The sequence below is a fragment of the Sebastes umbrosus genome, chromosome 10, assembly GCF_015220745.1.
Source record: "Sebastes umbrosus isolate fSebUmb1 chromosome 10, fSebUmb1.pri, whole genome shotgun sequence".
Lineage (NCBI taxonomy): Eukaryota > Metazoa > Chordata > Actinopteri > Perciformes > Sebastidae > Sebastes > Sebastes umbrosus.
In genome coordinates, this window is record NC_051278.1 from 13,856,461 (window position 1) to 13,870,110 (window position 13,650).

The 13,650-nt window shown below is 41.7% G+C and overlaps 1 protein-coding gene across 1 annotated transcript in view; it reads right to left on the reverse strand.

The window, feature by feature from the left end:
• The window catches only part of zmp:0000000755 (phosphofurin acidic cluster sorting protein 2), a 55,727-nt gene that overhangs the window by 18,292 nt on the left and 23,785 nt on the right, over positions 1-13,650 (reverse strand). Inside the window, exons 3-5 of the mRNA XM_037781555.1 lie at positions 6,554-6,643; positions 4,025-4,150; positions 227-389 (exon numbers count right to left, since the gene is read on the reverse strand). Coding sequence (XP_037637483.1) covers positions 227-389; positions 4,025-4,150; positions 6,554-6,643 — 379 coding nt within the window. The remainder of the gene's footprint in view (positions 1-226; positions 390-4,024; positions 4,151-6,553; positions 6,644-13,650) is intronic.

Genomic DNA, 13,650 nt, shown 5'->3' on the forward strand with positions numbered 1-13,650 from the left:
GCTGAAGAGAATAACATATCACTGGCCATAGGTTGGGATTAATGGAGTTTATTCTGTGCTCGGTCAGGAAATAGGAGCCATGTGGAAGGAGGGAAGAGGGAGGCCTTGGCAGGGAGGGCTGGCTCCAGGGTGGAGGCTGAAATTACAGTCAGGATATGACCGGGCAGCGTTGGTACAGGCCTGTCTAGCAGACGCACGTAGGTCGGCGGGAGGTGGACGTGCTCACCTGAGGTTTTGGTCTTGCGGCCAGCCTGGCCGCTACCGTCCTCGTGGTCGATGGGCTGGCTGGACAGAGAGTACACGCTGATCTCCGCCACACGCACTGGCGCCTCCTTCACGTTGCTATGGAGACCCAGAATCTGTCCTCCGTCTGTCGGGTGTTGCATCACCTGGACATAGGAAGATTAACAGCCATTGATTTTAAGAATCCATTCAAATACAAAATGGGCTCTAAACCAGTTTAAACAAGACTCTCTGTTTTATTGTATCCCTCCCCCGCAATGTTCCTGATAATATCTTTTCTTGAATAAATGCAACACAAGACTAAACATCAAGTCCTCCTTAGCTGAGATGCCTTCATGTCTTGTACAATTCCCACGTCTATCAATCACTCTGTAGAGCCATGTCGAAGCAGATGGAACAAATAATATTTCTTCAACAGGCAGGCAGGATGGAAGAATTTTATCTCTTTTTACTGAGCCAACAATGATACAACAGAGATTGACATGGCCTCTGTTACACTGTTTTATGCCCGCAGATTTACCGCCTGATTACAAGATGACAGCTATGCTATCTCCAAGTAACTCTTGAGTAGCACAATGCTGCTTTTCCATTCTGAAGGTCTAAATGAACCGAGCCAATGTGCTCATATCATCCAGTCAAACGCAGGGGTGTAACTGTACGTGTATTCGTATTGAGCCATTCCGTACAAGACGTTTGGTGTGGTAAACGACATCCTTTTGGTACGCTCTGTGACCCAAACAGCTGTTTATGTCTACCACATGCGGAACAGAAACTCGCAGGCAGCGCACCAGTTGTACTCTATCAGCCGTAGCAGCGCTGTAACATTAGTTTGCAGGGTTAATCAAGCTCAATGGGCAACGATTTGTGTCAAACTGTATGCTGACTTTGTTAAACTGAAGTCGGGTATATCTGTGGATACATTTTAAACATTTAATTTATGAAAGGCATCACCCAAACGGTTTGATTTGTGGAACGAAATAAAAACAGAGTGGACGGCGAGTCCTTGTCCCCACAGCGTTCAGGCTGCCTCCCACTGCAGATTTACACCGTTCCAAAGTAATAACCAATGCTATAAGAGTGTTTGTTGATGCGTATATGCAACCACACCTGATCGTAAACAATAGAGAATTAAAGCATATGGTCAAAGTGTTTTGAGCCCCATACAATGTGCCTTCACGTGTGCTTTTGAGTCAGTCTGTTGTGCCTGACCTATTCCCAGTTCAGGAATTATCAACAGGTCAGAGTTTTTTGATGGAGCATTATAGAATCATAAATACTTTATTGATCCCCGGGGGGGAAATGGGTTCAATTTACATTACATTACATTACAGACATTTCTGTTATTTAGTTTTGTTATTTATTCTTTTTAGTGACAATATGCCAGTATTTGAGTGCCTTGATTAGGGAGGCACCGATCCAGCTTTTTCAGTCACGATACCTAAAAGCGATACCTGGGCTTTGGGCATCAGCCTATACCGAGTACCGATTCGATACCAGTGTTTATTTAATAAGCTGTATGCCTCACTGTGTGGAAGTGACTGGAATCATTCTTTTGTGTGTAAAGAAACATCAGGCTTGACTGACCATTGCTTTCCTAACTTTGTAAAACAAAATGTAACAAAATAAATAAATGGATATAAATTTACTGAATTGTATTAAAATAATAAACATTGGCAACTTGGTAAAACATCTTCAAAATTAACTGAAATTACAGTTCAAGTGTAAACCTTTTTTAATGTAATCGGTCAAAACTTAAACAGGAATTAAAATTCCAGTATATAATGTATATAGTATATAAATATAGAATCAAATTGAATAGATCGGCCTCATTGTCACCGATAACCTGATCCAGCTATTTGAGTCAGTATCGGCCCGATATCTGATCCGGTATCAGCATCGGTGCATCCCCAGCCTTAACTGTTAAAGCAAAAATCATGGCCAATGAGCAATTGTTGAATGTTTATAGTTTTCAAAATAAATGAAAAAATAAAGTTATTTTCTGTATTTTCTTCGTTTTCAATATTGTATCGAAAATGTGCCAAACCCAAAACCGAGGTACATACCGAACCGTGAATTTTGTGTACCGTTAGACCCCTAGTCTAACAGTATAACACAGATAAACTGTTTTGAATCAGAGAAGGGATGAGCTTTCATCCTAAACTCTATCTGGGGGGTACTTCCAACATTTCACATGATGAATAGCTGTACAGGGAGTAGGCTCATTTTGCTCAAACGCTGGCAGGGGTGCTCTCGAAACGCTGCATGCAAAGTCCAATAAGTGACTTCCTCCCACATAATGCCCCGATAGATTCAGACGGAGAGCACGAGAGAGTTTACTCTACAGCAAATGACAACATAATTACCCAACAGGATCCAATAATGGCCAATCTAGCTTTATTCATGGAAGTCTGTGGGTTGTTTTACTGCAGCAAGCACCAAAACAGCACAGCAGTTGAGTGTTATTTTAAAATGCAACAAAGCACTAGTCTTGTTTTCAGATGTCAGTCAATTCCTGTCCTGGGGCTACTGGTGGAAAGTCACTGAGCATGACAGGGGGCATTACAAATAAGCGTGACTCTCAATATCTCTGCTGAAATCTCTGTCTTGATCTCGATTTCTCTCACGTACAAACACCAAACTAATTATGTCCTGAATCAGGCATTTTAATTAGGGATGCACGATATGGATTCTTTTCAGCCAACACCGATTACAGATAATTACCTGCTTCTCATGCCAAATGAGATAACCAATAATTTCCCATTTTTTTATTTTAAAAAGAAGTTCATAACCTGTAGTTTATTATGCACACCTGAGGTGCATGATTTAATATTCCATATAGCACTGACCTAACCAAATCTAACTTACATCCCTAATGTTAAAACAGCAAAACAAACAAAAAACAAGCCAAATCAGACATGTCAACATATTTAACATAAGCAATTTGCCTTTGATTTATCGGCTATAATTTCATTATCGGAATAATACATAATATATATTTTTACCATTATCGTACGATAATTTATCGGACTGATATATATCGTGTATCCCTACTTTTAGTTGATCTGTATCTGCTATATAAAGCCCACTTTCTAATCCTTTGTTCACTGCAATCCACAGTAGTAAGCCAGTCATCAAAAATCCCCCGCTGTGTTGAAACACTGGAACACATTGGTTCTGCACAGTGTCGCAAGTGAATGACCCACAGAGTGGCCCAATTAACAGCAGCCAGTCGTTTCAATGTGTGATATCCACACTGACAACAGGCCAAAAGCAAAAAGCAAAAATGGCATCTTGATGGCCCGGTGGCCAAACACAGTCTGACGTAACTACAAAGTCCCCGCTGCGTGTCCAGCTGAGGGCTGTACTGGCTGTACTCAATATTAAATGACTTGGATCAGGACAAAAAAAATGTAATCGTACATCTCTACATCAAACAAGCATCCACAAGTGGCATAATATCAGCTCCTAGTCCATTATTACTAGATAGCACGGCTGAATGCACTGTTTCCAGAAAAGTGCATATGAAGCCAGCTCCAGATGGCCCATAATCTCACACAGCAGTATGTGTGATGACCATGAGTCATCTCAAATGATGTGTAACGCAGGAGGCCCTCTCTCCGGCAAACCAAGACACTAATAGCCATCACTGTCAGAGAAGAGCAGAACGCAATCACAAGCTCAGAGCAAAATGATATGTTCCTCAAGAGAAATTAACTGGCTGACAATGAAACATGAAACGAAGTGATTGAAAGCGATGCCCCAGTTGAACACTATACGGTACCTCGGCCATATTGATAACTCCAACAGCCAAAGTTTTGTAGCCCAGGATGGTTCGATTCTTGTAGCGTTTCCTCCTCTGCAGCATTATCTGCAGTCGGTTGGCATCCCTCTTCAGAAAATGGGGGTACTGAAAATGACAAAAATAAAGTCAGATAAATAATGCAGACCACGTTATATATTCATCAGCCTTGAGATGGAAACCCAAGTGCAGACTTGTTTCAAAGAAAACTAATTCTTCAGTGGTGACCTGGCGTGTTGTGTCTGTATTCAGCTCGCAAATAACATTTTTAACCATACAACTGAAATAACAAAACAAAATTGCATATATTCACTCGTGCTGACTCAATATTTCAGTGTCCTTCAGTGCCTTTAGAAACCATGATGCCCACTTTTTCTTTAGACAGTCTGTACTAGCAATTTCTTTTTGGGTTTGAATGAGTTCTCAGATGCTATTTATTTCTAAACAAAGTATTTTTTGACTGACTTTGTGGATTTCATTGCATCACCTGGCAACTGCTTATCTGTGTAACCATGGATTATTGCCACCAAATGCAGCATAGGGTGTGGCCAGGTCATATTATCAATGCCACATCTCCAGTGTTTCACCAGCCAGTGTGCTCCTTACAATCCTTTTGGCTATCTTAGAGCGCTTTCACAAGCCATAGTCTGTTTGGCTAGTCCGAATCAGAGTGAAATCAATACTTTTGGTTCATTTTCTATTTAGTCTGGTTTGGTTTCACGGTGCACAAATTAAAGCAGACCAAATATAAAAATAAGGGGCGTGTGCGGAGGAGTGAATTTATCTTTTTCCTCTCAAGAGCTGCCACTTCTATGCAGGGAATCACAGACTTTGATATATTGCTGTAGAAGTGTTTTCCCTTCGACTCGGCATTGATCGACTGTGCGCACAAATCCCTACTCCTCCAGTTTATCTCAAATAACTTTATAAACGTCACTATTTTTGTGTACTTCATTTAACATATTCTGAATGTTCCCTTTGGCCCAGATGTCAAGCAAACATTGGCCTTCCGCAGAAGTCCAGGTCAGTCCTCTCCCACTCATGTTAACATCATCATTTACCTGTCTCCATCTCAACAAATGCCCACACAGTCGGCCTGCATTCTGGTTTGTGAAAGCACCCTTAGACTGCAAAGCAAGATTTTAATTCTCCATTGTTGTGCACCGCGACTTTATCCAGGCACGGTCAAACGGCTTCGCTATTTCACAAAATGTATCTTTTGTCCGAAAGCTGTCTGCACTGAATAGTGTGAACTGATGATGTAGAAATACCCCACACACTCAGTTCAAGGTCATGTAAAAATACAGCTATTCACTGTACTCAGATGCCAGCACCGGTGGGTGTTAGACTCTGCATTCTTACTGACTGATGTATTAAAAAAACTGTCTGTTGTCTGTCTGCTAGACTGCGGCTGAACTGTTGGTGAACCTTCATCACTTCAGAACTATATTTCTCTCCGAGACTCCTGAGTATTTCTTCTTCACATTCGCTCTTTTTATCTTGACGGTTTCCTCTGGAGTCTTATTGTCTCTGACTGCCGGAACTTGATCTTCAAAAAGACTTTTCTTGCCTTCTTGGTCGATAATATTCACACAATAATGGCTTGTAAGATCAAGTTTCACAAGTTGGTTGAACATCACTGCTGCAAAAGCCATGTCCAATACTGCCCCTACTTTTCCTAGGCTTTACTCAACAGCAGTGTGATTTTAGCCGGCCTTGATGTTTCGAGTTTTGCAAAAGATTTTGCACTTTTTTTACGGGGGAGTTCAACACACTGCAAATAGACACAACGCAAGCAACTTCACCAACTTGAAGACACATGATAACATCTATTTGACGACACGTGCATAATTTTGAAAATAGCGCTGCAAGAAGCTCACAACACAATAGAAACCGTTTCCAGGGGACAATAAAAAGTGATGCACACGGCTGGGACACGCTTGTTGTTGCCATGGTTTGTGGTTTATGAAGTTATTATTGAAGTTGGCTGTCCGTCATTGTGATCGCATGATTCAGATATCATAATAATGAGCAAAAGACTAACGCTAGGTTAACAACAGATATCTGCAATAATATCTGAATCATGTAATCACAATGTTAGAATAAGCCCCAAAAACTTACATTTTGGTCATTTTCCAACACCACTGACGTGTGGCCGACTTGTTCACTTGTCCTGGCTCTCTTGTCCTGGCTCTCACCTCTATAGTTTTCTGGTTATTCCAGTCCGCAAATAGTCAGCATGCATGCAGCGTCTATTATTTCAACTCTGAAACATTCGGTCATAAAAAATTCTGCTTGAGTGACTTTGGTAATGATTCATTTCTGAATGGAGGCTGCACTTCTTCATCCATACAAAACACTGTAAGCACACATGTACAAATACACATGGATATTTTGAACTTAGGGTGAGGAAGAGACACGAGTGCGGATAACGATTTCAACACAGTCCTCCCTGTCAAGTAGCTGCTGTATCGGTGTGAGAATTCACAGTATAATGTCAGAGTTGCTTGCCTGTAGTGAGAATGTGAGCTCCAGGTCTGTCTCCATCAGTCCACTGGGTGGGAGGACGTATTCATTTGATCTCAGAAGACGCTTCGAACCCTGGAAGACAAAGTAAAGCAAAGCTTCATTGTAAGCACATTTATAAATGCATCTGGGGCTCCCTTTGTACTAAGACACATACCCACAAACCCCTCATCTTATGTTGTTTCTTGAGCCCATATCTATCAGACAACAGTGACTGAGTGTGCAAGCCTTATTTTAGGACCAGCCTGCTTCACATTCACACATTGATGCAGATTCACACCTTGAGGCAGCCCAGTACAAACAGTCCTCTCCTCCTTCACTGCTTCCTAGAGAACAGTGCTACTAGAACCGTTGAAATATGGGTCAGAAGCCCTCCTCAGGGATATATCAAGAGGTTTTACGAACTGACTAAAGGATTCAAAAAGCAACAATCACAAGCCTGCTTCAGCTTCAGCCTCTAAGCTACTGCTACCCTCAGCATTTTAGGATTCTTAATCATGCCTTGAAAGGGAGGTTTGGTCCAGGTGGAACTAGGACTGTGACCTGAAAAAGTTTCTATATTAAATAAGTTTATATAGCTGCTATTATGGTGCAGCCGCTGTTTCAATCCGCCAAACCAAATTTAACTGTATTATCTAATGCTTGCTATTCTGGTTGAGAGAGACTCGTCACCTGCTAATTCTGGGATCTGGCACACATTTCTGGTGGCCAAACAGCACAGGGATTTAAAAGCCACGGGTTGTGGGAGTCTCATCCAAATGTAAGGACACTGACACACAGTGTGTCCTCGGAGGACCTGTCTCAGCCATCAGCGAGTTTCTCTTACGAGCCCCGGATTAAAGTCTATCACGTTCCTCGTCAAGTTACAGTTTAATTCTCTTTATCCAAGCTTCTTTTTCTACCTCTTCTAATCTTGAAACAGTGTGAACGTGAGAACAGGAACAGCCTGTCAAGTCTCGGGTTCACGATTTAATGTCAAGCTGTGAGTGCTGAAGACAGGAATCTGTTGTGCAATATATCTGGCAACTCATCAACTGCTGTAAAAAATTCATAAGTCGTCAAAGCTTAGTTCAGGTGTCGGTCTAAACCTGCCAATAGAATTAAGTAACACTTGGTGAGCAGCGTGGAGCAGTAATGATATCCTGTATCTCGCTTAATACCCTATAAACTCTAATAGTACAGGGTACAACATTGGATCCTAATGTCATCAGAGCTGCTAAATCAGGTAACAGATACCAAATGAAATGGTTGGAAGTGTGCTGAGGAATCATCACAAGATACCAGAGGGGCTCAGCGTTATTCAAGAATGCAGTGGTGGCTCTATAGGTGTAACATAATAAGTTATGGTAAACACAGTATTTAACTGACGATGCATGTTTCATATAGGCACAGTAAAGGGGAGCAATGCTTTGTAATTTCCATATTTTCACTCCATTAACTGTTTTTCCAAATATAGTGTTTTTTCGGACTAATCACAACTGTCAACTCACAGATGACACAAAGGGCAGGTCAAGGAAAATCCACAGAAATTCACAGTCAGAAAATCAACATCCAACAAACATCCAAAGGCTCTCACCTTGTGAGCCACACAAAGCAAGAGGATTACGAGGGTTTGTCATAATTTTATATCACTTAACGGTATATATCACAGATTAGGGATGGGCGGTATACCGGTTTCATCACCAGTGTCATGTTTGGCCACAACATGGATTTTGCGACAGACAGACACACGCACGCACGCACGCACGCACGCACGCACGCACGCACGCACGCACGCACGCACGCACGCACGCACGCACGCACGCACGCACGCACGCACGCACGCACGCACGCACGCACGCACGCACGCACGCACGCACGCACGCACGCACGCACGCACGCACGCACGCAACACTTTGAGTTAAAAACAAAAGACTCCAGAAAACTAGAATTCTTTCTAAATGGAAGCTTTAAGGTTCCTGAGAACAAGAATTTCAAATGTTACAGGTTTTAGGATTAACAGGTGAAAATAAATACCAGCCTGACTTCAATCAGTGCAATATAAAAATCACAAATTTGTGTTTTATTTAGAGTCTACTGAAAGAAAAAATTGTCCTGCAGGATTCATCTTTCATTTCAAAAAGCTGACAAAACAAAATAAACTACAGTGTGCAAATGTCTGGTAATCACGTAACTGGAGTTCTTCCTCATCTTGGGTTGGCTGAGATGCCTACTCCTGCCCTGTTTTTATAACTTCTCTCTCATCCTCCATGTCTGCCCAAATCACGTTACCTTGCCAGGTAGCTGGATTTGCGATATCACGCCGAGATCACGCGAAAATTGCCACCACGGTGAAAGCGACATTGCCAAATCTCTACCGGTTGACACATTTCTACCAAAGAACATATATTGCCAAGAAGTGAAAATCAATTGTTCGTTCCATTACACAATCAGTGCCCAGCAGCAAAGCCATTTTGGACTGAAAGCGACTACAAGACGCCAGTATAACATCCGCCTACAAAGTGCCATACAAAAGTAAACAATATTATTTCTATTCTATACGTCTCTATGCTTCTTGCTTCTATCATCTTTGTTTCTACTGTCGCATGGTACATACAGTCATACTGCTCAACCCTAGAACATACCCGAGCTTCAAGTAATGAACTCCCTCCCATCAACCAAGCAGTGTGAATTCAAGAAAACCAAACACAAGATTGCACGCAGTTGCAGTTGTTGATGCTGTTTTAATTTAGTGCTTGTAACTGCAGTTGGATGGAGTCCAGGAAAAATTTCCCCACGGGGACAATAAAAGTATATCTTATCTTATCTTATCATATATAGCTTGATATGTCACACAGAACTGACACCTCACAAACCCATTTTCATCACCACTGAAAATGAAAGCTCTTTGACGACTAAGCTGGTGTTTAGGCATTCTCCAACTTCTAATTTTATCTTCGGCAAACAGCCTCTGAATATTTGAGTGAACTGAAAATGTTTCAGGAGGCTCAGGAGCCCATTAGCACTGTTGTCTCGGAGAGAAAGAGGTTCTGGGTTCGATTATTCCACATCTTGCATGAAGTTGGAAAAATCCAAGTCTTAATCTACAAACTTGTTATATACAAGCATGAAATACTCAGACACATAACACTGTTCTAGTGTATCTCATAACATAAAGGTATATTTTAAAAGAAGAACATTTGCTGCAATGTCAATAGTTTCAAATGCATGAAATGAAACCTAAGCTTTGAAGAACTAAAGGGAATGTGGGAATAAAGAAGATTTGCTGACACTAGCAAAGCATTCAGTTGTAATAAGCATTTTTCTATCCAGGCTAATGGCTCAATATGTTCAACAGAAGGACATTGCTGACAGCACCTTGACAGTAGCCGCAGCCCTTGTTTTGTATATAAAGAAAAAAAGAGGGTAAATCTCTGTCCGAGTCTGACCTTGTCACTAACTTGAGCTCCACAAAGAGGCCTTGTATGCACTCTTTTCTCATGCTCAGTAGCTGGTACAATGAATCAAGGCACAAAAGCTGAGCACTCTCAAACTGCCTGACATGCATTAACAATACAGGGCCTTGGCAAGGAAAGCTTGTACTGAATGTCCTTTGGCCCCCCCTTCTCTCACCCTCTCTCTCCCCTGCTACAAGCTTCTCCACTGTCTTTCTGGGGCCAGATTGGGGGGACGTTACAGCCCCTCTACTCTACCAGGCTCCACAGGCCTGTGGGAAAAGTTCAACTTTACACTTCTTCTCAAGGTTATTATTGAAGATGTAAAAATCTCTTTCCTGTCTGCAGCAAAGACAGGAAGTGATTTAGAGTCAGGACAAGAGCTCAATGTGCAATTGTAATAAAGAGGTTTTAAAAGGCGTTTTCTGCTTTCACCCAACACACATAATTGGATCATATCTGAGTGGACTGCAAATGGAAGTGCTTTGGACAGTGACAGTTTATCATAATCCAGCTCTCATCAATGTCTGACTACAACCTCAGGCAACTGCACACAGACTAGACAGGACATAAACTGCATAATCATGTAGTGCACGTGTAGGAGAATACCACATTGCAACTCAATGTGCAGACAATGTAGCAGAGGGTTGTCTGAGGAGGCCTCAGCTACTTGAAGAGACCCAGCGGTCTCCAGGGTGAGAGACAGAAGAGCATCTCCAAGGGAACGCAGAGCCTCCTGCAGACTGAACTGCAATCTCATCATCCCTGCTGCTGTGGCTTTGGGAGACCATCCAAATGGTCTCCCCATTACAGGGGTTGTGTGTGTGCATGCAGGCCACTTAACCTGATGAGGCCCAGAGAGAGGAAAGAGACTGCCACTGTATGCTGAACAGAGAACCGATGACATGCGGTAATGAGGCTTTGTCGTTCACTGTCTGAAAACAAAACCCTCTCATTCCTCTGTCATCTTCTCCAACTGTCTCTTTATCCCCTCAGCGTCTCTGTTCTCCCTAACCAAACCTGCTGGAAATTGCATTTAATGCTCCAGTTCCGGAGCGGCGGCGAACGGAGCTTTGCTCGGCTGTCCTCCAGGCGGCTCAACAGAAATGGAGAGATTTCACGCTCTGGAGACAGCGTAGCTCATGGATAAAGTCACACTTGGTTGGTTGCTTTCTCCTTCAGGATGACGGTAAAGGGGAGATGATTTGTTTCTCTTTAAATAGAATCACCCAGTGCTGCTTAAACTTTCAATTAAATTTCAAAATGAGGGGGACAATATTGAGAGAGGGAAAGAAAAATGGTAATTTACTGAGGCATGTAGGCAGAGAGCTGTAACTACAGAAACAGTGAAGTTGATATAAAAGGGTTGGAAGCTGAAAGGCTCTTAGCCAAACTGTGTAACAGCCATAGACTGTATATAAGAAGTGGACGTGGTCACTGTGACGTCACTCATTGGTTTGTTTTGAAGCCTCGAGTTCGGCATTTTGTACGTCGCCATCTCGTTTTTTTGCAACCAGAAGTGACACGAGAGGGTGGAGCTAAGTACAACCGAACGACATTTTTAGGCGACCAAACAGTTACAATCAACTTTCATGAGCTGAAAACATACTGTGAAAGGGTTAAAGTTGTAAGATGAAAACACGGACAACTCCCAGAGCAACCTGTCAATCACATGGTAGCCATACCCTAAAGCATACCCTGCTTTATGGTCTATTTGACTCTAGATGGTACCCTAATTTACTAAATGAACATCATGCTGTAATGAAGAAGACTTGAAACTAGCGATTGAGACCGTGTACACAGTGTCAAACGTGACATAGGTGGCATATTCCTACTGAGAAGTGGGTACTTAGTGAAAAGGCCAGGATTTGTGTAGTAGAAAAGGAGGGGTTAAAGCATCTGCAACATACAGCACTGGGTGAAGGCTACATAGGAGATTCTCTGATGTGTTGGTAATATAAAAGTTTTACTCAGACTTATTTTATTGTGCCACAGAATCTTTCAGGTAAAAGTTACAGAAAAAGTTGGCTCCTTCTCCTCTTCCTGCTTTTAGGTGAGTCTAATTCTCAGATTCTCTTCTCTGTGGATTTTCTGCAGTCAAGAAAGTTTGAATGACTTTTTCCCTTTGAGAATTATTTCCACATGGCCACCTCAGGGCGATGTGTTCCCATGTGTGTCTGTGTACACTTAAGGTGTACTCACTGGCCTTAGTTCTCTCTCAGAATCAACGGTTTCAGAAGCAGTGGACCATCATCTTTACAACCGCTACTAGGCTTACTGCTGAGTGTGTGTTTTCAAACTGTGAGGCCTGCCTGCAGACTCAAGGCAGGCTTCCAACACTCACTAAAAAGCCACTACAGCTGAGTCTATGCTCTTGACAGTTACGTTGCAGTATATGCTTCACTATTTATATCGACTCTTGGGATGTCTGTTTCCATGATTATGATGTCATTTAAAAATAATAACAGTAATATTCGACGTAATGTCAATTACACAATATTGAAATATCTTGAGGAAATTGGTTCACAGCTGCAGTTTTGCTTTATAAAAAACACTTTATTTGTGCTTTTTAAAATATAATATTTTGTTTCCTTTTTCTTCTCTGTTTACAAGCACATACAGACACGAGGGCACTGAAGGGGGCGTGGCACTCACAAGTTAAAACCACCTCTCCAACTCTCTGCCAACAATATGTCAGTCAAACAAAACATTATTCTGAGAGGGACATATTTTAAAAGCTGCAACGATTAATCAATTCAATTAATTAAACTATTTTGATAATTGATTAATCGGTGTGAGTTTCTTTTTTAAACAACGAAAAGTCTAAATTCTCTGATTCCAGCTTCTTAAATGTGAATTATTTCTGGTTTCTTTGCTCCTCTATGACAGTAAACTGAATGTCTTTGGGTTGTGGACAAAGCAAGACATTTTAGGACGTCATCTTGGGCTTTGGGAAACACTGATCACCATTTTTCACCATTTTCTGATATTTTATAGACCAAACAACTAATCAATAAATGGAGAAAATAATCAACAGATTAATCGACAATGATAATTGTTAGTTGCAGCCCTACAGACGTTATCACACTTTCTAAAAAGGTCACTCTGTGTTCAAGGAATACTTTGTTTTCCATTTAAAGGATGGGGTAGTCGTTGAACGGGAACATGTTGCTTCAGCGACGTCAAGGAGGGAACTAACCTCAACTCATCTCCGCAGTAGTTATCATATCATACTCTGCAGTGTAAGTTGTAACTCTACTGCAACGAGCAAACATAATGTAAGCTTGTTTAGTGAGTGGCAAACTGTAAAATGAACTGGGTTGTTCACACACACATGGCCATGGCAGATGTTCACACATTGAGACATACACTATCTCCCTCCTACCCAGCCATCTGCTGGTTTCTGCTATCAATTATATACATTTTGCAGTACCCCTCTCTCTCTCTCTCTCTCTCTCTCTCTCTCTCTATAGATATATATTTTATTTTTCTTTCTTTATGTAGCAGTTTTTCTTTTGCTTTGCATTTGCATCAAGGAGGATGACAATGTACTTTTGAATTTGGCATTCAAATCATACGCAACATGACCACCACATCAAATGTGCAAGATAAATTTTGAATAAAAACTGTGAAACCATGCAACACATG